General features: G+C 42.1%; 2 protein-coding genes across 4 annotated transcripts; both read right to left on the bottom strand.

Annotated features, from left to right (window-relative positions):
* Nucleotides 1–5,147: 5,147 nt before the first annotated feature.
* Nucleotides 5,148–8,602, bottom strand: mibp (muscle-specific beta 1 integrin binding protein). Of its 2 annotated transcripts, XM_063466236.1 has the most exons (8): nucleotides 8,407–8,602; nucleotides 7,570–7,660; nucleotides 6,959–7,007; nucleotides 6,526–6,700; nucleotides 6,016–6,087; nucleotides 5,823–5,929; nucleotides 5,642–5,727; nucleotides 5,148–5,431 (listed from the first exon to the last, which is right to left on the bottom strand). In XM_063466236.1, exons 1-7 carry the CDS (start codon nucleotides 8,430–8,432, stop codon nucleotides 5,642–5,644), a joined length of 606 nt encoding a protein of 201 aa, XP_063322306.1. In that variant the 5' UTR covers nucleotides 8,433–8,602; the 3' UTR covers nucleotides 5,148–5,431. The 2 variants fall into 2 exon arrangements, with proteins under 2 accessions (XP_063322306.1, XP_063322307.1); XM_063466237.2 differs by lacking the exons at nucleotides 6,959–7,007; nucleotides 8,407–8,602 and having other exon boundaries at nucleotides 7,570–7,659.
* A 2,945-nt stretch (nucleotides 8,603–11,547) lies between these two features.
* atcaya (ATCAY kinesin light chain interacting caytaxin a) lies at nucleotides 11,548–23,127 on the bottom strand. Of its 2 annotated transcripts, XM_063467364.1 has the most exons (13): nucleotides 22,691–23,127; nucleotides 21,447–21,546; nucleotides 19,796–19,854; nucleotides 19,428–19,682; nucleotides 18,915–19,088; nucleotides 18,208–18,310; nucleotides 17,972–18,103; nucleotides 17,519–17,605; nucleotides 16,905–17,003; nucleotides 16,656–16,691; nucleotides 16,378–16,446; nucleotides 16,207–16,259; nucleotides 11,548–13,433 (listed from the first exon to the last, which is right to left on the bottom strand). In XM_063467364.1, exons 2-12 carry the CDS (start codon nucleotides 21,521–21,523, stop codon nucleotides 16,226–16,228), a joined length of 1,125 nt encoding a protein of 374 aa, XP_063323434.1. In that variant the 5' UTR covers nucleotides 21,524–21,546; nucleotides 22,691–23,127; the 3' UTR covers nucleotides 11,548–13,433; nucleotides 16,207–16,225. The 2 variants fall into 2 exon arrangements, with proteins under 2 accessions (XP_063323434.1, XP_063323436.1); XM_063467366.1 differs by lacking the exons at nucleotides 21,447–21,546; nucleotides 22,691–23,127 and adding an exon at nucleotides 20,836–21,262.
* Between the last annotated feature and the right edge of the window lie 1,137 nt (nucleotides 23,128–24,264).

Below are 24,264 nucleotides of genomic sequence, written 5' to 3'. Positions count from 1 at the left end.
CACGTCAGCAGGTCTCACCCTGTGTAGCACACTGTGCCTGTTTTTAAATCAGACACATGTGCTTAAAAACAAATCTTTCCCAACTTTGAGTCCTACACTTGGAATGTGACACCATGATGAAGTCTGTCTTTAGTTTCTTTAGAGGTTAAAGAGAGGCTCCCACTAGAGGGATGTTTATTTCAGAGTAACCAGCCAAGAGGAGAAGTCACCCACTGACGGCAAAAATATGTGTTACAGTTAGGAAACTTCTGCTCAGTGCAACTCATTAAATCCCAGCACGCTGAGGATTTTCTTTTAGTTATAATCCACCACTTTCCAGATGGCATGTTCAACTTTTCACTCCACCACAATTTTTTGACATTTTCTGGTAGTTTAAGGTCAGGGTAAGAAAGAAATCACAGTCCCACCTAAACTGCTGCAACAGCGTAATGCTACATACTTATTAATGCATTAATTCAATTAATAATGTGTCTAATAACATTTAAAAAAATCTAATTACAGTCTTTCACTTTATTGTAGGTGCCCCGTGCTGCAAATATGTCTGTGCTATTATTTTAGTCCCTGCAGAGGTGTTCTGAACCTTTACATGAGCAAAACCGGCAATCCAGAGATTTTTTTTAAAGCTGAAGATAAAAATACTCAATTCACGATCTTATGTATGCAAGCTTAACAATGCTTGCAATGCAATAATGCAAGTATTCAAGTAACAGTAATCATCACATAAAATAGCACATGTAACAGATTATTACATCCATCATGTTTTAAGCAAGAAAAAAAATCAAACTGAAAATATTGACAAAATGTGGCAATGAAATAAATGCAGAATAAATGAGTAAATTCCCTTTGAAAAACAGCTGTGTTCCTGTACACACCTGTTCACCTCACGCTAACACAAATATCTAATCAGCTAATCACAGAGAAGCAGGTCTGTGCATTTACGCACGGTTAAGATGGCACGCTGAAGTTCAAACCAAGCATCAGGATGAGGAAGTATTTCAGAAGCTGATGGAAAATTTGGAAGAAAAGAGTAACTCAACACTTGTTACAACAAAGGTGTGCAGACGTCCAGATGTTAAACCCTGAAGCAGATGAGTTCAGCAGCAGAAGACCAAACTCAGTGTTGCTCCTGTCACATAACTTTCCACAGTTTATTCAGAAGCATGCATTATATTTCACAAAACGAGACACTGAATTATGTGCAAAATGTGAATTACAAAGAATCTTATAACTGTAATTTAATCTCTGTGTAAATCACTGTCAGTAAGAAGTGCACTGGATGTTACAACATGGAGGGAGAGAGTTTATTTTCCATAGGTAATAAACTTTGTTGTCATTTGATTCGCAGTGAGAGCAGGTGTGTGATTCCAACACAAAGGTCAGAGTTACTCAATACATTACCCAACTTTAGAATCTTAATATATCTAACAAAGCTTATCATGATTTAAAGGATCATTTTCACCCTACAACAAAGAAAAAAGTCATTTTCAGAGCCTTCAAAGTTTAATTTGAGATACATTTCAGGTCACGTGTTAGCAAACAGACAGTGTTTAGGTATTAAACACACAGCACCTCGTGCACGTTTGTAACCATGGGATCCATACATTCAGCAACACAGTAGTGTTATTATTATTTTGGGTGGGGGCAGCTATAGATTAGACTCACGTGTGACCTCATGCTGCTGATGGATGCGTTCCAGTCACATGATCCAATCATGCTGTGGAGCAATGAAGTCAGGTGGGTCCAGGAAAATGTCTAGACCAGATTTGTTTGCACCTTAAAGCAGTTCTGGATAACGTTGCCACTGGGCCACACTGGCCCTGTTTATCTGTGGCAAATCGTGCACTGGTTCACGTGTGTGTGACTACACCTACAGCACAGGTACACGCAGCGTCATTTTGTAAATAAAGGCGTTTTCTTTGATTTGCAGTTGTCTCGAGTGCATGCTTCCACAGCCGTCACACATACTGCTGTCATATTTAGCCACCGGGAGTCAAGGTCAGTGTGGTTCAGACCACGACCACCTGTCAGAGCGTCACAATTATTTTGTCACTCAATTTCCACACGCCACTCACATGATGGGTTACATGCACCTGCAGCTGAAGTCATGACAAGCAGTTGGGGAAAGAATTATTACTGTAAATGGTGACAGGAGAAGGTGGATATATTTGAGTCACTGCAGATTTTTTGTTTTTAAATCTGAGTGCAGGCCTGCATGAGGGCAGAGTATAAGGGTGTTATTTCTGGATATGCCACACTACAAACCCAGAGGAGCACTTGTGATAAAACCCAGGCTGGTTTAGTTTAATCCAAATGCTCTTGATCAAAGTATCACTGGGCTGCTTTCCAGTTTGTAAAAGAGGACACTTAACATACAGTCACCTGTCTGAACTGTCCTATATTTAGCTGCAGTATAAGCTGAAGTTCACACCACATTCTGTGTCTGGAGAAAGTATTTCCTTGGGGGAAATGGGAAATTATTCCGCCCTATTTATAAATATGAAAGCGTAGGTGATGTCAGCACGTGTCCCGGGCCTCATGCGCTGTAAATCTCGTGCTAATAGTTCTTGTGGCCAGTCCGTGACCCACTCAGGCATCTTCTTGAGCTATTTCAGAGGTGCAGTGTTGTGCAAACATGAGGAGGGCAGATATACGGGTCTGAAAGGACATTTCCTGTTTAGAAATTAGATGCAGGCAAAAATGGCTCACCTTGGTTTGTGTACTGTAATTAAGGTTTCCAAAAATGACTGTGAGCTGCTGAGTTTTCCCACTGCTGTTGCGGGTCTAGCTGGGAATGAGCTACATGAAATCCAGCATTTACTCAGTGACAAAACAAAGAGCCGGTTATCCGTGTCTCGGCTATGATCCCAAAAACTTCAACAACTCCTTCAGAGAGGTTGTGCAGTGCCTGCTACACTGAGTCACCAAAGAATTATAGCTATGCAAACAGATAAATTCAGCTACCACTTGCTTCTCAGCTATTTGAACAACCTCAGCTACACAAAGTGGCATGTCCCATATTCACAGTTGCGATCAGATGTTTACATGCACTCATCATGAGTTTGAGCCTTTAATGACTTCTTTGAACTGTTCTTTTTCCAGAGTGGAATAATGCTACAGCATACATCTTTAATCATGTTACCGGGCGATCGTGGCTCAAGAGTTGGGAGTTCGCCTTGTAATCGGAAGGTTGCCGGTTCGAGCCCCAGCTTGGACAGTCTTGGTCGTTGTGTCCTTGGGCAAGACACTTCACCCGTTGCCTACTGGTGGTGGTCAGAGGGCCCGGTGGCGCCAGTGTCCGGCAGCCTCGCCTCTGTCAGTGCGCCCCAGGGTGGCTGTGGCTACAACGTAGCTTGCCATCACCAGTGTGTGTGAATGGGTGGATGACTGGATATGTAAAGCGCTATATAAATACAGGCCATTTACCATGTTAAAAACAGGAACTGGATGCACAACTTTGATTTTCAGTGTCAAAAGTAATTTTTGGTTAAATCCCCCTTAGCAAGTTTCACCTCAACCCCTGTTGGTAGCCATGAGGAAAAGTTGCCATCAAACAACCAAATTCCTTCATCTCAGGGTGACAGTTTGGGTTTTCCTTGGCAAAGTAGTGACATGTGTGAATGACTCGTGCTTCCTCTTGGAGTCTGCAGTTGTTTAAAAATGACTCAGAGAGGCCTTCCCAACTTGTGTCCAATTCTCCTTCTTAGACAGTCACTGATGGATTCTGTGAAACTAATCCTTCTTATGCTGATAAAGAGAAACCACCAGCTGTATACAATCATGATCACTAACAAGAATTTAATGGGCTCTGACCTCGTCAGGTTAAAAGCCATTTTTAGAACCTTCAGCTCAACTTATTAAAAGATTTGCATGTATGTATAAAAACAACACTATGCCAGTGGTCATGCGTGATGGTAGCAGCATGCTCTGGGTGCTCCCAGACAGTACAACCTCCAAACTCTTCAATGTCATCTCAAATCAACTGATTATTGATTATAGATTATTGAAACTCAAATCAAAACTGATTTTGGAATGGATAAAGCAGGCTGACATTAACTTCTGGAACAGCCCTCTGAAAGCCCGCCACGAAGAATGGTCCAGTATCCAGAAGAGAATATGCCAGAAGCTTGTCGATCATCATCTAGTCAAGTTGCAATTCACTAATATTAGTGGGGCTGTAAGTGTATATTTAAACCTGCATGGAAAGCACAATATGAAATTAAAACAGACCAAATTCTTGTTTTTAAATCATTAAAGCTGTGCGATCATTTCACCCTGGGGAAAAAAAGTTCAAAGAAACCATTAAAAGGCCATCATGCCATTTATGGAAACTGACCACATCTGTACTCTATAGTGCAGGGGTGGGCAACTCCAGGCCTCGAGGGTCCTGCAGGTTTTAGATGTGTCCTTGATCCAACACAGCTGATTGAAATGGCGCAATGACCTCCTCAACATGTCTTAAAGTTCTCCAGAGGCCTGGTAATGAACTCATCATTTGATTCAGGTGTGTTGACCCAGGGTGAGATCTAAAAGCTGCAGGACTCCAGCCCTTGAGGCCTGGAGTTGCCCACCCTTGCTATAGTGGGCTGGATGATAGTAGAAACCCTTCACATAATGTAATCTGTATAATTCAGAAAATTAGTTTTATAAAAATGTTAAAATTCAAATTAAATAAAAACATAATTAGAAATGTAGAAAAAAAAGTAACCAGTACAAACTAGGTGCTGAGCAACAAACATCTATGACCACAGCTACATCCATGTTTCCTGTTCACATTTAAAAAACAAAACAACAAATCCTTATAAATTTACATTATATACTTAAATCTCTTCTAAATAAGGCGGATAATCTGTGTCACTGAGCTGCTTCTTTAAACACAGAAAGATTCATTTTCATCCTCCTTACATAATGCTATACAAAACATGTAAGCCTGCTGATTTTGGAACGGCCCAGCACACGGTCATCAGTTTTACACTGCAGGCCTGGTTTAATAGACCCTGGCAGGCTTATTAAGAGCTCAGTGCAGTCACAGCTGTCAGGATTTAAGATGAAAGGCAACAAGCAGCATTGATAACATTCAGTATGTGATCCAACACCAACGTCAATGACGTTTTATTTCAGTGACAGAAACAACAACACGTTTGTTCCCTTCAACAGCAAATAATGCTTTTATTGACAGGTGAATGTGGCTGGCACATAAATGGGCCAATACAAGCTGTTTAATGTAATGGTAACAAAGTAACGAGCGGTTCAACAATCACCTTCACAGAAATAACTAAAACATTGATCATCAGAAAAATGATAAAAAGACAACGATAAGTTAACATTCATTCGTCCATTTACAAAAAAAATGAATATTACAAAAAACCTTCATAAAAAAAAGTCACTGGGCCTATTTACAGATTCTGTACAGGTGTGGAGACGAGTCCTCCTGCTGCAAGAAACAGAAAACAGAACTGTTAGACACACACTTTAATATTTTCATCAACATTTGTACAGGTTGTATGATGCATCTACTTCTTCAAAATCTGAATGTTTTAGCTGTACAAACAACTGAATTGTTCCCAGTAGGAGACAAATGTCTAAACTTGTGTACGGTTTATAACATTAATGACACAGTGGCACACTCCCTCCACCTCCTTACCTATAAACGATTGAGCAGGTTGTTCTGAATGTCTTCATACACCTGGTTGTAGATTTCCTGTTTGGATTTCAAGCCATCGAGGTTCACTGCAAAGAAAATGATTTAGTCATACGTTTAATGCTTTTACTCCCAACATACATGGATGGCAAAGATGTCCTCACATAATCCAGCTGCTACATACCGATATTCAAGCCACTGTCCTCCATCTGTTTCCTGTGTTTCAGGTACATGGGCCACACGTGGCCATCGAACAGGCCGGGAGGGTCAGGGACGGTGTACTGTCTCGTACTGAAGGTGACAAAAATACAGTGAGAACTTCCACTTGAAAAGATGAAAAACTCCTAACAGTACGAGTGAAATCTTTCATTGTTCACCTTCTTCTTCTCTTGCACTCCTCGTAGGGTATCGAGATGTAGTAGCACTTGTCGAAGACGTCCAGCAGGGGCCTAGAAGGCAGACAGAAAAGTGATGCAATGATGTACAACATCTTCAGAGTCAAAGGAGTTCAGTTATGCAACTGTTCAGATGGCGCCTTATCTACACCTCTAACAGTCATCACTCGCGCACTGAACACGCAGCAGCAGCGGCGTCAGAGTTGCACCTTGACAGCATCTTTCTGCTGAAGGCCTTATCTCTAACTGCAGGACCTGTCTGAGCTGGCCACGTGGGCGTCACTGAACACGACTGGGTGGTAAGCACGCTAAACCAACACGTGACACGGCAGAAATCATACCACCTAATGTGTGTCGCCATCATACTTTTTTATTGAAACCAGATAAATCAATGGTTTGAAGATAATTAACTGACTGACTTCAAACAAATGTGCTCACAGTGTCAACGATACTTAATTTATTAAAAGATATGAAAGTCTGCTTTAAACCTACGGGTAGTTGTAGAGCAGGAAGCCCTCCACAATCAAGATGTGGATCTGCTCGTCGGTGTTGGCCAAATCAGAGGAAGAAGACAAAGGGACACCGTGAGATCTGGCAAACTTCACCGGGTTCTCAATCCAGCCTTTTATCGTGTTGGTCATGGCCTCCATATCCAACGCTGTGATAACTATAAAGAAAGATTAAGAGGCAAGAAAAAAAATGATGGAAAGAAGAGAGAAAAAGGTTAGAACAAACCCAAGCAAACAATGTAATTTATTGGATATGTGTTTGTTGTTTGCGAGCTACTGAAGGCTGCAATAAACTTTTGATGTGCATGATTATGGTTGTGTGCAATTATGGATTGTGGAGGTAAACTACGTTAAAATGGGCAGCTATGTGGATATAAGATTAATGAGTCACTGGCAGTCTTCGGGTGAAGTCTTACCATCCCACTGTTTAAAGCCGTCCTCCCCGACTTCTATCTGATCGGGTTTCTGAAATAACAGTGACCAATAAAACACTGCTGCAACCTCACAGCTCTGAACACTTGCAGATCCCACTCACATGCCAGAGTTATTAAGGCCACACAAGTGAGTACAGAGGGTACACAGCAAGGGGCATGCACAAAACAAAGCAAGCCGTTCACACAAGTATGCAGCTGTGACTAAACTAGGGGGGGTGGAAAGGAAAACACATCATCTAATGTAGTAGTGCTTATACGGAGAGAAATAAGAAAAGGCTCAATAACAAGAGAAGTTGATGTTAACAGCTATCTTAAGAAAATGTAGATGAGGAGTATAAATGGAGAAATTCAAGGATGTGGGGAAGGGAAAACAAGACCGAAGCAGTGAGGCAAGACAACAAGGGAAAGACACAACTCTGGATCTAATCTGGAGAACAAAAAGTGGGGGCATGGGGTGGGGTACCACTCAGGGAAGCCCTCCTATTTTGTTGAAATGCAAATATCATGCAGTGTCCAAAGAGGAGAAAGCAGCATGGAAAAAACAAAAAACAAAAACAAAAAAACCCCAAAACAATCCACTAGCTTACACTCACCTTGAAAAAGTCATCTTGATGCACGACACAGCAGTTGGGCAAAGTCTTGATCAAGTTATTTGTCAGAGTGGTTTTACCACCATTAGTCACCCTGTAAACAGAAAGGCACAGGGTGATAAAAATGCCCGCTATCACCAAAGCAAGTGTGTTATGACCAAAATAAATGACCTTCCGTTAGCTTTATGGCAGCGAGTATTTATGTATTATATTGTGCTTTGTTAATATTCAACATAGTAAACAACTTGTGTACATTATTAAAAGGAAACAAATGAAAACACAAAAACTCTGGGAGCAAGTTAAGTTTAAATGTGTTACATTTAAATATGTTGCACAAGTATAATAATAATAATAATAATAATAATAATAATAATAATAATAATAATAATAATAACAACAATAATAATAAGTCTTATGGCAACACTAAACTCAGATCTCCCTCCACTTTTGAGCTGACCTCGCGGTGAATTTTCAAAAGTCCCGCTCGATTTATAACAACAAACCGACCGGACCGGATGTGACTTTGAACAGGTTTGTGGCGGGCAGCTGATAAACACGCGGCCAAAAATGATAACAGCTATGAATCTGAGACAAACAATCACTATTACAAAAAACAAAAACCCTGAAGCACCAGTTTGGCAAAAACAAACCCGTACGAGCAATAACGACAATGAACTGCACCGTACAGTGCAGTCAGAGCACCGCCGCAGCGTGACCCTGCTCCACTGTCACTGTGTTTAGTCGACTTACATCAGCCATTTTTCACGTTAACGGATAAAAGGAAACGTTAAAACCGTTGACTTGGTAGTTAAATAAATACGAAAAGCTAGTCAAACTTACCCGCCAATTCCTATAATGCACTTCATCGTCTCGCTTCTTCCGGACAGGTCTCGTTCAAACAGTCACGAACAACTTTCACCAGGAACGAAAATCCCAAATTTTTCAAATAAGAATTTTAAACGCTCCAAAAATACTTCCAGAAATCTTCCGTTTTACTCTCAGCTTGTTTCTCTGTACTACTGCGACCGGGAGGCGCGTTAATTTATATCCAGCCCGAGCTCTACAACGTCACAGCCAACGTGGGCGTGGTGTGTTCTCGTGGTCAGGCGTGCTCGTGCTCTTGGGCTCTTTTTCCACCTCGTGCTACGTGCCGTCAGAGCCGTTCTGTGTGTACCTTTTTAGCAGCCAATCAGCAGCGGGAAGAGCGCCCAAACCCCTCGCCGGCCAATCAGAAGCCGGTAACTTTCACCCATTTCCTTATTGTTTCCTCGCTTACTGATGTCCATATGAGAGCCAGATGGTGAGGCGCTCGTACTATTCCATTCAGCATTTAATCCACCTGCAGAGTCAGCGGCCTGTGGAAAACTACCATTGATGGTGTCAAATGGATGCATAAAAATAACACTAATATTTTACAGTATGGTCATGTGCTCGGGTGAAAGTCAAATTAGGAGCAATAATAATAATTAGAACATCGTTGAACCTAGTTGGGATGACAAATTAAAAGAAAAACGTGAAACAGTTAGTACAACATATGATTTTCTCTAATTTGATGTTTTGACGATAGTTGTAGAAAGCAAGTACTGTTTCATTTACCTGATTTTAGATAATAAAACCATAATTATATTATTACTAAGCCATGGCCAAATGCCCACCCTCTGAAAACTGGAGTCTGGGGTTCTGCTCCCTATAAGTATTTCAGTTTTTCCTTTATTTTGTTATACTTCAGTGAAATTTTAAGAACAAAATGCTGGGACCATAGTTTGTCTGCTACTAATGTTCATTAAATTAAAAGCAGCCACAGTAGATCATCTGACTCTTTGGCATGAGGAGCAATATGCTTCTTGTCTCTGACTAATTTTCAAACTCTATAGAGGTTGTTGATAATATATCATCCCAGTGACTGTGAGCATTCATGTGTGAAGTGTGTCAGGAGTGTGAGGGCAGTGTGAGCTCTATTGTGAGCCAGCGAGCAGGACCTACATTTAAAAAAAACTTAATTAGGACGAAGGAGAAGTCACAGGTTCAGCTGTGAAGTGGAGCATGCCTGATGTTTACTTTCTGCCACAAATGTTCTTGCTAGGTCGTGTCATAAATGAGGTAAGAGACAAATGAGTGAATATTTCGAAAGAACACGTGGAGGTTCTAGTAGATGTGAATTACAGCTTTCATAAAGTGTTGTTTATGGCCTTGATCTGTTTCCCAGTGCGTGTGTTTGTGTCCACGTGCACATTGAGGCTCAACAGTCGACAGTGAACATCATAAAGGTGTGATGGGCGAATCGTCTAGCTGTGTTGCAATTACAAGTCTTCCTAGATCCAAGAAAACGAGGAAGCCTTCACATGAGTGTCTGCAGTCTTCAGCAGCTACAGGCCATCCCTGCAAGTGGGAGGGTCACACTGTAAATCCAGTGTGAGCTGGTTTGTGTAACTTTAAACTAACAATTATGACAAAGGAAACTAAAGCTCATACCAAAGAGCCATCCATGAACATAGTTATGGTACACTGTAGACTCCAGACAGTTAGGACAGTTTGTGCTCTTAATATACTACTGTGAAACTACTGTTTTATTACCTCTGAATTTAAGGCCAAATCAATTTATTGTTTCCACATATTTTGACATATAATAGAGAATAAGGGGAGGAGACGAATTAATAACATTGGCAATGGTTTCATTAAAGTAAATATTTCAGTAGATACGAGGTAAGTTGGCTTTTCAGCATTTTCTTTAAATGTCTGTATCACTGCAGAGGCTAGGCCGTAGATTAAGATAGATGTATAAGTATGGTCTGCTTTAATTCATCATGGCGTTGATTCAACAGGGTGCAGGAAACATTCTTCAGAGAATTGGGTCCATATTTATTGATAGTAGCGCACACATCCCAAATGTGCTCTACTGGATTGAGATACGGTGACTTTAAAGGCCACATGATCACAGTGAACTCACTGCAATGTTCAAGGAACCAGTTTGAGCTTCGTGACACGGTGTGGTCATACAGGTCTGGATGTGGTCAGGAACAACAGTCAGGTAAGCTGTGTTATTTAAACACTGCTCAAACTTTTGGCTCCTTAGTGCTAAACTAAAGAGCCAAAAGCATGCCAAGAAAATGTACCCCACACCACTACACGACCATCACCACCAGCATGAATCATTAAAACGAGGCGGCGCGAGAGGAGTAAAGGAAGTTAATGACCATCGTTAAACAGTAATGGCCTACACCACCCGCTATCAACCACCTATAATGACACCTCGGCACATCTGAATAGATCCTATGATTGCAGGGTGGGACAGTGTCTCACAAACAGTTCACACCTTGGCGGTAACGACCCTTAGCTTATTAAATGATTAACAGAGGGTCAAAGATTCTCAGAAGCACCTCTAAGGGGAGAATCCCACCACGGGTTAAATGATATCTGGAATTCTCATTTAGTTGTTTTGGAACTGAAAAGGTCTCTTAGATTGAGAGAGAGAGACAGAAAAAAGTCCACTTGCTCAAAAAATGACCTGGGTGACTGAGAAACCCACACAAACAATCTTCTGTTGTCTAATTTTAGTAAGCCGTGGTGACTGTAGCCTCAGTTTCCTGTTCTTTGCTGACAGGACTGGCACACCTGCTCTTCTGCTGCTGTAACCCATCTGCTTTGCATGTGCACTGAGTTGGTGCCACGTACGTCTCAGGGATTTGTGATAAGGAGCAGGTATACCTAATGATGTGGCCAGTGAGTGCATATTGTACATGTAAACACTTTTCAGAACTGTCGTTGCATCACGTCACACACTGCTGTTTTGGTGCTGAGAAAGAGTCGCCCTGTTACACGTTGTTCAGTGAAAAAGCCGTCACACACCCACCTCCATGTGACACCCAGGAAGTCAAGCCAATATTTGCAAACAGCTCAGAGAACATACAGTAGTTTAACACGCGTGTAACCAATTTAAGCCCCGAACAGAGAACATATGATGAGGAACAATTTATTCAGTCATATTTACAGGCAGAAACAATCATGGAAGCTTCAGGAGAGTGAAACAGTTCATATGTGAGCAAACATTTTACAGCAGGTATGGTTGGTTTATGGTTTGAAACATTACAGATTTTGTGCTTTTATAGTCAGAATGAACAGTTTATGCATGAGCGTGACTCAAATAAAAAACATAACCAAAAAGTAAAATGCTACACTGTACATTCCTTCATTTTTCTAGATTTCCTTGAAGCATTTGGTTCGACAATAGGCACTCAGTTCAACCAACAAACGACAAACGAGAGGCGTCCCCCTCACAGAATGAAGACGGGACTCCGCTCAGGTCGGGTTTGCCAGTGAAAAACACTCTTAAAGGATCACAAAAAGAAAAGTTCAAGCTTTTTGTCCAACTTTCCCACTCTGGAAAGGCAACAGAACAGGAGGAAAGTAAGTCGGCACTTTATAAACAGACTTTTTATTGGTCAGATTTTCTGTACCAAAAATGCATAAGAATGCCCACAACCTACAAAAACACAAGTCATGCTAACAACAGCTCAAAATGCATAAATCTATCATAGTCTTAAACTATCCAAATTCAATAGTGCAAAACATATGAGCAGTTTACGGACAATCAAGTCATGAAGTCCACACAGAAATAATCTTATGCTTCAGTCTTCCTGCTACAATAATTTGAAAAATTGGAAGACGTGAAAGAACCAGAGTTAAACCGTCCAGTGGTGCTGACACTGTTGATCACTGAGGACGTTTCTGAAGTGCTGAAATGACCAAAACTTTTACCCATTAATCTAGAATTAAATTCAAACGTATTAATTGCGACCCCCCTCCGAGAGAAAGCTTCACTGCTTCATGTGCAGTTTGTAAAACTTTGTCTGCTTTATGTCTTGACTTTCATCACATCTTTACAGAATCTACACAAATTTGTTGTAGATACTTTGCACACACGTGTTAGTATTACATTTATGGGAACCTGTAATATGGAGTTTAGCCAAAATATTATCTAAATACAAAGCATTCAGTGTTGTATGAAGGCTGTTTATGTGACTATGTTACACAAAATAAACAATATATTGCTTGAACTTACCTAAATACATTTTACAATCCACAGGGACTCCTGTAGATTTTCCAATATGGGTCACAAACTGCAGTAAGCGCTCACGTTCCTGCCTTTTGTTTTAAACACTCAGGATGACTGAGGCACATAATGACACCGGGTACAGTACAGGTGGAGGCGTACAAAGGAAACTTCACAGAGCTAAAGGATCCCCGCACCAGCAAACGTTAGTACATGTTGACATGTCAGAACAGCATATGAGAGCGCTTCAAAGGGCCTTATGATGCAGCAGGTATGAGGTAAAAAAATAAAATTAAATAAAGACATCTGATACATTGGAAAAGCCTTGTTATCTACATCTGACGCACACGACATTCACATGAACCGGCACGAATATAAATGTGAGACCGGTTTGTTCCAGTGGTCTCGTACTGACCCAGATCTCAGCTAAAGGAGCTTCAAGATTCACTCGTGTTTTTAAACTGTCACAATTTTCAGGTAATCTGGGTGATTTGCCCTCATTAACTTCAAGCCTGTAATCTTTGACTCGAACAACGAGAAACAAGGAGGCTCATTATAATCCAGCATGAATGAATGAATCGAGCAGCGGTTTCAAGTTTTAAATAAAATCTGGTAACAGAGTAGTGACTTCATTTAGTGTGACCATAAAACCCCTCTGGGATAGAGGAGGGGTGAGTTCCCAGTGGCATGTGGGGTTATTAATTATGGGGCGGAGCATTCATTTTGTTTTGGTCGGACAACGACGGCACAAATCGTCAGCGGGATGATGACACGAAGCTTGTGTAGACTTGCTGGACGTTCACGCTTCAGATGAGCCCTGCACAAACAGAAAAGAGCACAAAGAACTATCATGTCTGTACAATAAAAACATTTAAGTGTTATTTTAGACATGTGCAGCTGTCTATGAGGGACGGAAAAGGCCCACACTGTGTTCGTCTAAGGAGTAAAAAGCCAATTATTTTGGAAAGAAGGAAACAAAGACGGGACTTTTGCTTCTAAAATCTTTTACTATCGGTCACTTTTTGTAGTTAAACTGAAAAGATTATACTTAGTGGTCAATTTATTAGGTAGTACGAGTTGGATCTGCTTTTTGCTTTCCGAGCAGCCTCGGTTCAAGGTGCTGGAAGCATTTCTTAGAGATCTGGGTCTATACTGACACGATAACATCAGACAGCTGCAGTAGATTTGTTGGCTGAACATCCATGATGTCAATCTCCCGTTCCACCACATCCCAAAGGTGCTTCACTGTACTCAAATGGTCTCCGCAGTCACCAGATCTTAATCCAGTAAACTTGTCATGTTCAAGAAAACAGTTTTGAGTTTTGCTGCATGGCACATTATCCTGTTGTAAGCACCCATTCATGCTGACAGGCCATCCCCCACACCTCTGTCACTACCAGTCTGAACCACTAATATGAGGCAGGATGGATCCATGCTCTCGTGATGTTTTTGCCACATTCTGACCCTACCAGCTGAATGTCACTGCAGAAACCAAGACAAAATGCTCGCCCAGCTGACAAAAACCAGCTCATTCCCAGGACAAAACACCCAAACACAAGCACTGCACATTGCACAGCATACACAGTGTAGTCTATGCAGTGAGGAATGCTTGGACCTTTACACAGACCTACTCCACATATGCACAGCACAGCACAGGAGAACCACCTCAGTAGGACGAGATTCAGCTGGATATCTGCACTCATAAAAGAGCGAGGACATGTTTGATTATGCTAATGTTCCCATTTTGGAGCAAGAAGACAGAGGAGACATTTTCATTAAGTATAAATGATCATAGTTTAACAGAGATGGTGGCTTACAGCATCAGGAATCAGCCACCCACAATGCAGCTTTGGAGTCTCTTTGCAAGGTGATTCAACCCACACTCACATAATGAAGAGCGCGATGGAGCAAAGTCTCACAAACAATTAACAACTTGGTGGAAATGACCCTCAACGACTTGCTTCATTAACAGTGGGCCAATAATTCCCAGGATTATGTCCAAAGGGAGAATCCCACTAGAAATTGAATACCAAGGATTTTCCACCAGTTGTTTTTGAACTGAAAAAGCTTCTTGAATACGAGGTCCAGTTTCCTTCTCCTCAAGCACTAAAAACTGACCCAGATGACAGAGAACGTACACAGACAATCTGCTGTAGTCCAATTTTGGCAGCCTGTGAGAACTGTAGCCTCAGTTTCCTGTTCACAGCTCACAGGAGCAGCAGTGTGGTCTTCTGCTGCCGTATCCCATCAGCTCAAAGATGTCTGGTCATGACCTTTGACCTCTGGCATCAACAAGGCATTTTACCCAGAGCTGCCCACATTCGACGTCACTTGAATTGGTTTAAACTTCAGCAGTTTGACTCGACTACGTCAACATGCCACAGTGTATCGAACTGCTGCCACGTGATTGGGTGATTAGAAATTTGCATTAAGGCAGTTGAAGGAGTGTACCTAATGAAGTGGCCTGTATGAGTGTATGATGGGTCAGATCTAAACTAAATATGATCTCTTTTCAAGTAGTTTAAAAAATTGACAAGAATCTCGCTTCTGCACCTCAGTGATGTGTAGCATTAGTACGCAGTTTCTCTGAGCATATCAGCCGGACAGTCACAGGTCACTACTCTATACAACCTTCAGCCACCTGGTTTCAACCAGCATGTACTGCCACATTAGCAGCCTTACCCCGAACGTGCCGCCATCTTAAGCCTGTAAGGATATTATCGCTTAAAAACAAAACTATCCACTGAAATTTTAACCTGAATCAGGTTCTGTACAGGAGTTATCTACCTCAAGGACTGACAATATGTCTTAAAATGAACAGTATTAACCTCTTCAGTCTGCCATATGTTGATGATAAAAACACCAAAATTGTTTGAAATCCAGGGAACTTCATCCAGAGATACAGCACAAACTGTGTAAGGCTAAAGGTTGGTGAAATATGTAAAAATACCCCTAAAATCTAAAAACAAAGCAAAGTTTGTTCCCTCGCTGCAGTCATCACATCACTTAAACGACGTGGAAGATACAGAATATGTACGTGGCCATCAGCTGGGTTAAGTTAACACAAAATATGAGATTATAAGAATCTCTGAAGTACACGAGAAACAGAGAAATGTTGTTCCACAGCTGTAACTTTAGAAAGCAGAAAAGAAGCTGCACCAAACAGAATAAAGCAAATGTAGAGAAAGAAACACTGAAGGACAAAAGCTCAGCTAATGACAGAACCTCAGTATTTAAAGGCAGCAAAGAAGCACACATCACACAAGTACCAACTCACACCGTGCAAACTGTGAAACTGCGTCCTGCTCAGTTCTACTAATGCTTTTAGCACCAAAGCAATCAGATGAATATTTTTTCAGTTTGTGACCCTGACAATGTGCAACAGACAAATCTGTCCAACCATCATAGAACATTAATCCAAAATTAGGACATATCATAGACCCAGAGTGGATGTACTTCTATAAACATAAACTGGAATCTTTCGTCAGTGGTCTGTATTCAGACGTGTGCGGAGGCTTAATGGGCGACGCGGTAAACTCATGTGAGAGCAGAGCACCATCTTGTGACTGAAATAAGAAGTGCAACGTTACCTTCAAATCTCCGTCCTTCTCAGAACCCTTGACCTACAATCATTGATTTTGGCCTGAAAAAAAGAAGTAAAGGTAAGAGCTGTGACAATGACCTGAAACCTGATGAGTTTCTGAGTTTGTTATCAAAAAATTAAAATGTGAGCCGTTTAAATGGTTAAAGAGGACCTCTACCTCTCAGACTTTTTCACTGGCTCCTGTGGGGCTGGATGCTGCTCCTGCTGTCTCTGCTCCTGCTCAATCCTACACACACACACACACACACACACACACACACACACACACACACACAGTTACATACACAGAGTTATTAGATGGGACTCTTGTGTAGCCAATTATCCAGTTCTAAATGCTTAAGCCACTCTTAATTCTGCACACAATTATATGTATATAATAATATGCACGAGGTTGGTGCGTAATGCTATTTAAAATTGGACAAAGCTATAGCTTACCTTTCCTTCCTGGCTTTAATCCTCTCCTCGTCAAATCTGAAAATGAGAGGCGCTGTTATATCCTCACATCACACAGTAAATCCTGCCATCTAAGTCCTCTTTTTAAGAACTGAGGTAATAATCTTATTTTACATTTATTCAAACAGCAGTCTTGTTCTCGGTTTGATTTAAATGAGTAATAACTCAAAGGATTAACCGCTGCCTGCAGGTAAAGCTCATGTTCTCCATCTAGTGGTCACAGATACTTACTGCACCACACACTCGGGGACATGGACATGCTCCATGGGCACCATTTCTGCCAGTTCATCCAGGCTGTGGACGTACTGGATCTTATTCATGAACTTCACACTGCAGAGGACGAGAGAAAAGCAACACAACAGTTACACAGATACATAAAAAGACAAGCATTAAAAAAACTCTGCAGCAAACAGATCCACGCTATCAAACTGATATTTTAAATGAGAAACAGATTAAAGTTATTATAGTCACTCTGTGTCAGACCCCCATCTCAGGGATGTTTCCTTTCCTGCACATTACACTTCATTCTGCCCAACCCGGCTTTATACTTACTATAAAATCTTGATTTTATTGTATTATTCTGTAAAATTAACCCATTAACCCATATGGGGACATACTCATTTTTTGTAGTTTGTAGCAACTATGTAACAAAGTAACAAGTGAGCTTAGTTTATAGACTTGACAGGACTGTCTGATCTCAAATAGCTATCAGAAAAATAAAAAGCGCATCCCAAACAAGGACTCAGTTCTCAGGAGGTTAAAAGACATGGTGTGGCCTGTATCGATTAACCTTCAGGTCTTAATGGAAAACGTTCAGTGTTTGATATTCAGCTTGTTCGTATCACCTGATAAAAGGCCTCGATATAGCCAGGACGGTGCGTATAAACCACGTGGGATGAGCAATGACTAGAGACTTCAGGTTCTTCCTCAATCTGCCAGAAAACAGAAAGAAAACTCAAGTTTGTTAACAGAGCTGCATCGTTGTTCACACGTTTATGGGAAATACAGTTTTGCTGCTTTGTGTGTGTGCTAAAAGTTTATTCCAGTTTTATTCCCAACTGCCAAACAGGACTCAGAGTCATCGACAAGCTTTCACTGACTGACAGCTTGAGAAAACTTTTATTTCTCTCCCTTTCATATCTGTCAATATCAGCATCATGTATGTGGGATGATGGAGATGAGCCAGAGTTCAGCGCTGAAAATAGCGAGTATGTCCATGTGGACATCTCCAAAAAGTTCTATATAAAGAAATTCTCAATACGCTAGATATCAATCAATATATTGAACTTTTTTCTGACCTTCTGTCGATCATTTGGTAGCATTTCTTCAGCCAGCTGATGCCAGGCATCTTGTTCCGAGGAGTTGCTCCATTCATGTAAATAATCAGGTAATCCTCGGCAACGAGCATCTCCAGACTGCTCACCACATACCTGGAGGACACGAGACTTATGATTTCCTGTTGGGTGCAGTTCAAAATGTGTTGAAATAAAGGGCTTAAAAGTGCGAGTAAGTTGGCTCTGACTGAGAGACGCACAGGAAGAGGTTTTCCATGATGTAGTGGTAATCTGCACAGCTGCTGTCAGGCAGGTAACAAGCAGAAAACACAATGATGGCATTCAGGCCTTCGCCATAATAACCTGAGGAGAGAGAGTTTAAGATTACTGTCATGGAAATCTTCACAACAAACCAGAGGAAACATATCGAATGTTTAAACTGAGACATTTTACTACTTCCTGAAAAACATGAAGTCATTTTGACACATGACTGGTTATAAAGAGAGCATCTTAGTTTCACCAGTTTGCAAAAAATGCATCTACAAAGCATAAAATTGTGAAGACTTTGAATATCTCATCCTCTACAGTACATTATATCATCAACAATTCAGAGAACCCGGAAAAATCTCTGCATGCAGGCAACAAGGGGAAAGTTCCTGTTGAGCGCACACGATCTTCAGGTGTTCAGGCGTGAGTCTGTCATGGAAATCACTGCATGCAGAAATCACTGCCTGTGCACACGATCAAGGAACACCGTATATATATATAGAGAGAGAGACTATATCAAGGTTTTTCTTTCTCTGTTTAAACATTTGATCTGTTTTCTATATTCTACTGTAAAATAAGACTTTATGAGTTTTGTGAAGCACTGTATTCTGTTTTTATCAACATTTTACACAACGTCCCAACTTTTTTGTGTTTTTAAGGATTATTTTATTGCTAATTGAAAGCTTTTTCTGACACTCACCTCCGTGTGTGATGACCCGAAGGTAAGGTCTGATGACCTGCATGTCGATGCGATGTTCCTGTTCTCCGATGATCACTGTTCTCCAGAGGCGTCCGTTGTTGGCATTCCCATCCTCGCCCACCTCTCCGGATCTGTCAACGGGATTTGCTTTCGCTGATGCCACCGGTGTGTCATCTGGGCACGAACAGAGTTATGCTGAATCATTTTAGTCGAAAGGAAACTTTAATCATAATATGTGTAAGCTCCTTTTAAGTTAGGTTGTGTTACAGATACTTTCCTTTTGCAAAGTCTCTGTAAAAATCGACATATAATAGTATGTTTAGGTTAAAGCGCACGGTGTAACTTCTCAGCTGACATTTTATGGTACGTGCATGGATACATGCAGTGAATTTTCAGCTTAAATAGCAACAAAGAAACCCTTTTTGCTTAAAGTTCAGCCTCAGTTAGCTTTTTGAAGCTGAAGGATTAATATCAGGAGTAAAAACAGCGACCTGTTATGGATCTGCTACTAACCTTCCCACTCCAGGTCATTGCCATTTGTGATGAACTCGAGTGAGTCGGTTTCATCTGGAGTGTCGATGTCGTCAACGTTTATGTCCAGGTCATCCGGCGTGTCCAGAAAGTCATCTGACAACAAAGAACCTTCACTTTGATCCAGAGAGAGGTTCATCTCCGGGGCGATCAACGTACGCCTCTTCCGGTGGGATGAGGACACACCGCTGCCGCCTCCTCCTCCCGGTGAGCTCACGTTCAGGGAGGTAGGATGAGCTACAGTGAGACCAGAGGGCAGGAGGAAAGAGACTGTGATTCATGGCACACAGAGAGGGGTTTGTCATCAATAATGGTCATTCGGTGACCCCTGACTTGTTGGTGTTACTTACAGGTTCTGTCATCTGTGAGACCACAGGAGGGGTCCATGTCTCCGTACTCTGGTAGTGGTCTGGTTGGAAACATGCATACACTATGTAAGCATCTAGTGCTGTGTTTGTCGAATCTATTACACGACAGAGAGGAAGTTATGATGCTGCAGAGAGTAAAGGTTCAGCCACACAGTACAAAAAACATCATTTTTCCTCAGCTGAGATAAAAGCGCCCTACTTTGTGACTATGACCTCATAATAAAATGGATCAATGTGATTAGGACCGTGTTAAAAGGTCCAAGCTAGGCGTGGGTGTTGTCACTAATCTGGCTAAGTGCTGAAAAGAAGAGCACGCAGAAGAGGATAGAGATGGTTATTAACTTGTCTCCGGGGAGAGACGAAGATTACAGCGCCGCCGGGCAGGGTGTGAGTCAGAGCGGATGATGGCGGGGTGGAGAAACAGAGGAGGAAAAAAGTGTCTGCATACAAACAAAGTGGAGGCATTTCTGCTTCTGTTTACACTCTGCACAGAAGGAGGAGAGGTCAGGAGGACATCAACATCTTCCTCTTCTTCCCTCCTTGTCAAATGTGTCTAAAGCAGAATAAGCAAGCAAATGGGGACAAACGTGCTTGCACCTTCATGTGTTGTTTTGGGCTGTCGGCAATAAAACCTGAGGAACAACCGAGGAGCTGAGTGCGCAGCTGTGCTCTCACTGGTTAAAAAAAACTGGGAGGAGGAGAGAGCTCTAGCGCAGTGTTGTTCAGCAGAGAGGGTCTTAGCTGCATTCCCGTGAAAGCGTCTCATCCTCCCATTAGCGGGAGGACAGTTGTGTGACAGTGCGGGCTCCTCCTGAGCCAACAATCAGGCTTCAGCCCACAGAAACAGACACTGTGCCTCTATTCCCCGAGGACCCCTGCAGTGACTACTGATCCGCCGCTTCCTTTGTCACAAATGAAGCTCTTTTTTTATAGAAATGCAAACTGACGAGGGGGGCGAGCTCAAGCTCGTCTGTTTATGTCTGCATTATCTCTTAAGATCAGCACGAACCACTGATGCTTACCTTACGGAGACAGCACGGGGCTGCTTTTGTCCAAGCCGATCCTTAATGATCTTTATCTTTTACCTCACACACCTCTGTGTTTGGTCTCATTCCCTGTCCTCTCAGCTGGTGTGAGCCAGACCGGAGCAGAGCATCAGTCTGATTCTTCTTTAATAACTGACTGACCCTCCGTCTTTAACCAAAACCTGCCACCATATTCCTGAACTGGTGTTGTTGATCAGCGACTGCCGTTGCGTCACATGACGTTGCCCGACACCGCTTCCAAGACAGCGCTGCACCTGCTCCCTGGCTTCCTGCCTCCCCCATCCAACAAAGGAGGAGGGAAGAGGGAGGAGGAGGAGCAGGAGGAGGAGGATGGAGCCCAGTGCTGATTTTCATCACACTTTCCTGCCACTTATTTTCTGCTCATTGAGCTCTGAATTTCAGCCACTGCTCATCAAATTCCCATAAATATGAGTAATATCGCAGATCTTATCCTGTTGTGGAAAAATACCAATCAGCTGAGAATTTAAAGGAGAATAAGTGGATTTTTTTTCATCTTACAATCAGTTTTCATTATCACATCAACACGACCGCGCATTAGATGCCTTTAAAAAGTGGAAGGATCATACCTGGGGAAGTCTTCATCCTGCCACTCGTCTTTTACTTCCATGTTCTCCATTCGTAGAGTCGCCTCTGTGGTGCCCATCCCTCAGAGAGGAGAGCAGGGGCCTGGAGGTGTGGAGAGAGAGCTTATAGCACTCACAGTCACAGACCAAAGGTGTCACACATTGCTGCACTGCAGGAACATGTGTTTTGGCCTGTACGCCGGAGGGAAAAGTCAGCTCTGTGGTGAGATTTCTCCCAAATAATTGACTCTCTTTCATTATAATTAGGGGGCTTAAGTCACTGCAGCTCACGTGGTTTTTCATCCCCCCGGCCCACCGGAGCACATGTGAGAGGCATGTGACTGGATTGGACTGAGCCCGCTTTTCTGCGCTCAGAAATCCTTCAAAAGTCAAATATGAAAAATGACTTTGGCCTCGCCTGGAATTCCACAGGCAGACGTGGAGGACAAAACTGACTCCCCTTTAAGTCTACCACACCTCTGCTTTCTCAGGCTTCCGGGCACTAACACCATTAAATAGAAAAACTTTACTTCGGCTAGCATGAATTAATTTGTGCTTCAGAGCTTAGAGAGAATTCTCAGTCAACTGCACGAGTGTCTCAGTGGATGCTTAATAAGAAGACCTAAAGTTCTGCTTTCCTCATGCTTTTCCGAGCCTGTTCCACAGAGCGATGGAAGCATTTCCACTCTTGGGTTGCAGGTTGCACTTAGAAACAGAATGAAAAGGTGTGTTTAGCCACAAAAAATGTGCTGTAGTACAACCAGCCCCAGTGCGATGATGACATTCAGCAGTGCATACCGAAATAATAGCAACATTGTGATATAATCGCTAGGAGTGGTGTGGTTTTGGCAGCGGCACTTGTGGCTGTGTATGAAATGGAAGGCAGCCAAATAACTAACAAAGGAAATTATTTGTTTCCATACGTTTGTTTTTATTATGCACAAGGAAAATTCTTGTGTGGAGGCAAGCCAGCAGGAGTAAATCGCAAAATCATGTTTATAAAAAAATAAATAAACACCATGTAACTGTGAGCGGGTGGTTTCTTCCTTGTCTTCAAATGAGAACATCAATGATTTCTGCAAAGCCAATCAGCACCAAAAGGTGCAGTAAAATGGCTCCACAGCCTTTCTAGGTCACCCCAAGTGGAACATCTAACAGAAAAGATTTCTCACATTAACGGACAATCGTGCATGCATGTGCAAGCTGTGTGACCATGCATAAAATAAATGCAAGGATGTTAAACTCACACGAGCGGCGTGAGATCTCCCGATGTGGAGCGTCTTCTTCGTCCTCGGTCACAGATGCAAAGATTTGAGGGGAGACCGCCCCGCTGCTCCACATCAACAGAAAAGCGTGGGTCAGTCTAAAATTCCTCCTCCTCTTTCTCTCTCCGTCTCTCATTCATTCGTTCGGATTCACGCACGCGCACTCGTGCACGGACACAGTCATACAGTGTCCTCGATGTCCACGGCTCGCCAGCAGCAGGTGTCTGAGGACAGGGGGCACCTCTGTTCTGGACCACCCCCTCCTCTCCTCCGCCTCTGGTCACCTTTGTTGGGGAAAGACTGGCCGTGAAGAGCGAGCCGACAGCCTTGCCTCTCAGCTCTTACTTCCACACCACCGAGACACAAAATTCCTTTAATGGGAACGCATCTGCTCTGGCATCGTGATCTCGCTCTCTATATATCGACCCCCCCCCCTCTTCTCCCTTCATGTGGACCCAAATACCTTTGGAGAAGCTTTTTCTTTTCACCACAGTATCAATTGAAAAGCTTCTTTGGTCTTCCACTGTATTTACATTCCTCCATGGAAGTAGCTTATTTATCCCTGCAGCAACTTGGGAAAAATAAGCACCAGCCTCTGTCTCCTTTTAGTCCCATCAGATAATCCTGCTGTTGTTTTCAGTGGTGGTCTGTGTGGCTGCTGTTCCCTGGCAACAGCATCTCTCTCCATCCATAGCCTCTCTCCACCCTCTATGCCTCCTTGCTCGAGCCTTTTTCATACCTGCTACCCCACAACATGAATTATTCAGACCCTCACTTCACTTTCTGCCAGCCAATCATATCACCCCTACAGCTTCACCACATACTATGGTTGAAAATACTTGTTCTGCACATTCCTAAAAGGTCTTTTTTATTCGGTCCATAAGGCCTCGTGAGTAATTACCCGCGAGAAAAAGCTTTTAACAAATATTTGTGTCCCTCTTATCCATAATAAGGGTTTTCCTCTCTCTTTTTTTGTACTGATCCTGAGCTGATGTCTTTAAAACCCCAAGGTCAAATGATTCTTTTTAGCATCGTGGACATAGTGCACTTTTATACGAAACGTGCAGAAGAGCTGAATGTGATGGTGTTTGGTATGACTCACCCCAGGCAGCTGGGTTAACATTAGACTGTACCTCAATTATCAGAGGCACGCAACACCCGTCCAATCACCCAGCCATACATACCCAGAGTATTAAGCAAAGCGAGAGCATTCACTCCAACGTACTTCCGTCTCCGCTAAAATGTATTTATTTACTTATATATCAATTAATCGTTCATAAAAGTACGTATAACAAATAATAATTATACAAATCAGTACAAAATGTAAAAGAGATAAAAAGCAGAAAAAAGAGAGAAACAAATTAAAGCAGTGCCTTTACTAAAGCATAAAACTGGAGTTAATTAGTTAAATTGACTTTTTTTAATTACAGTTTTTTAAAAATATGATCTGTTTGTTGAAATGTAAAATAAGACCAGATCCAAAAAATTATATGTAGGGCATTAAGTTTGTGTGGGGCAAAGGAGGACATAAATTAAAAAAATATATAGTAAGTTGT

This window comes from Pelmatolapia mariae, linkage group LG23, assembly GCF_036321145.2.
Source record: "Pelmatolapia mariae isolate MD_Pm_ZW linkage group LG23, Pm_UMD_F_2, whole genome shotgun sequence".
Classification (NCBI taxonomy): Eukaryota; Metazoa; Chordata; class Actinopteri; order Cichliformes; family Cichlidae; genus Pelmatolapia; species Pelmatolapia mariae.
This window is presented reverse-complemented; position numbering and strand designations above follow the sequence as displayed.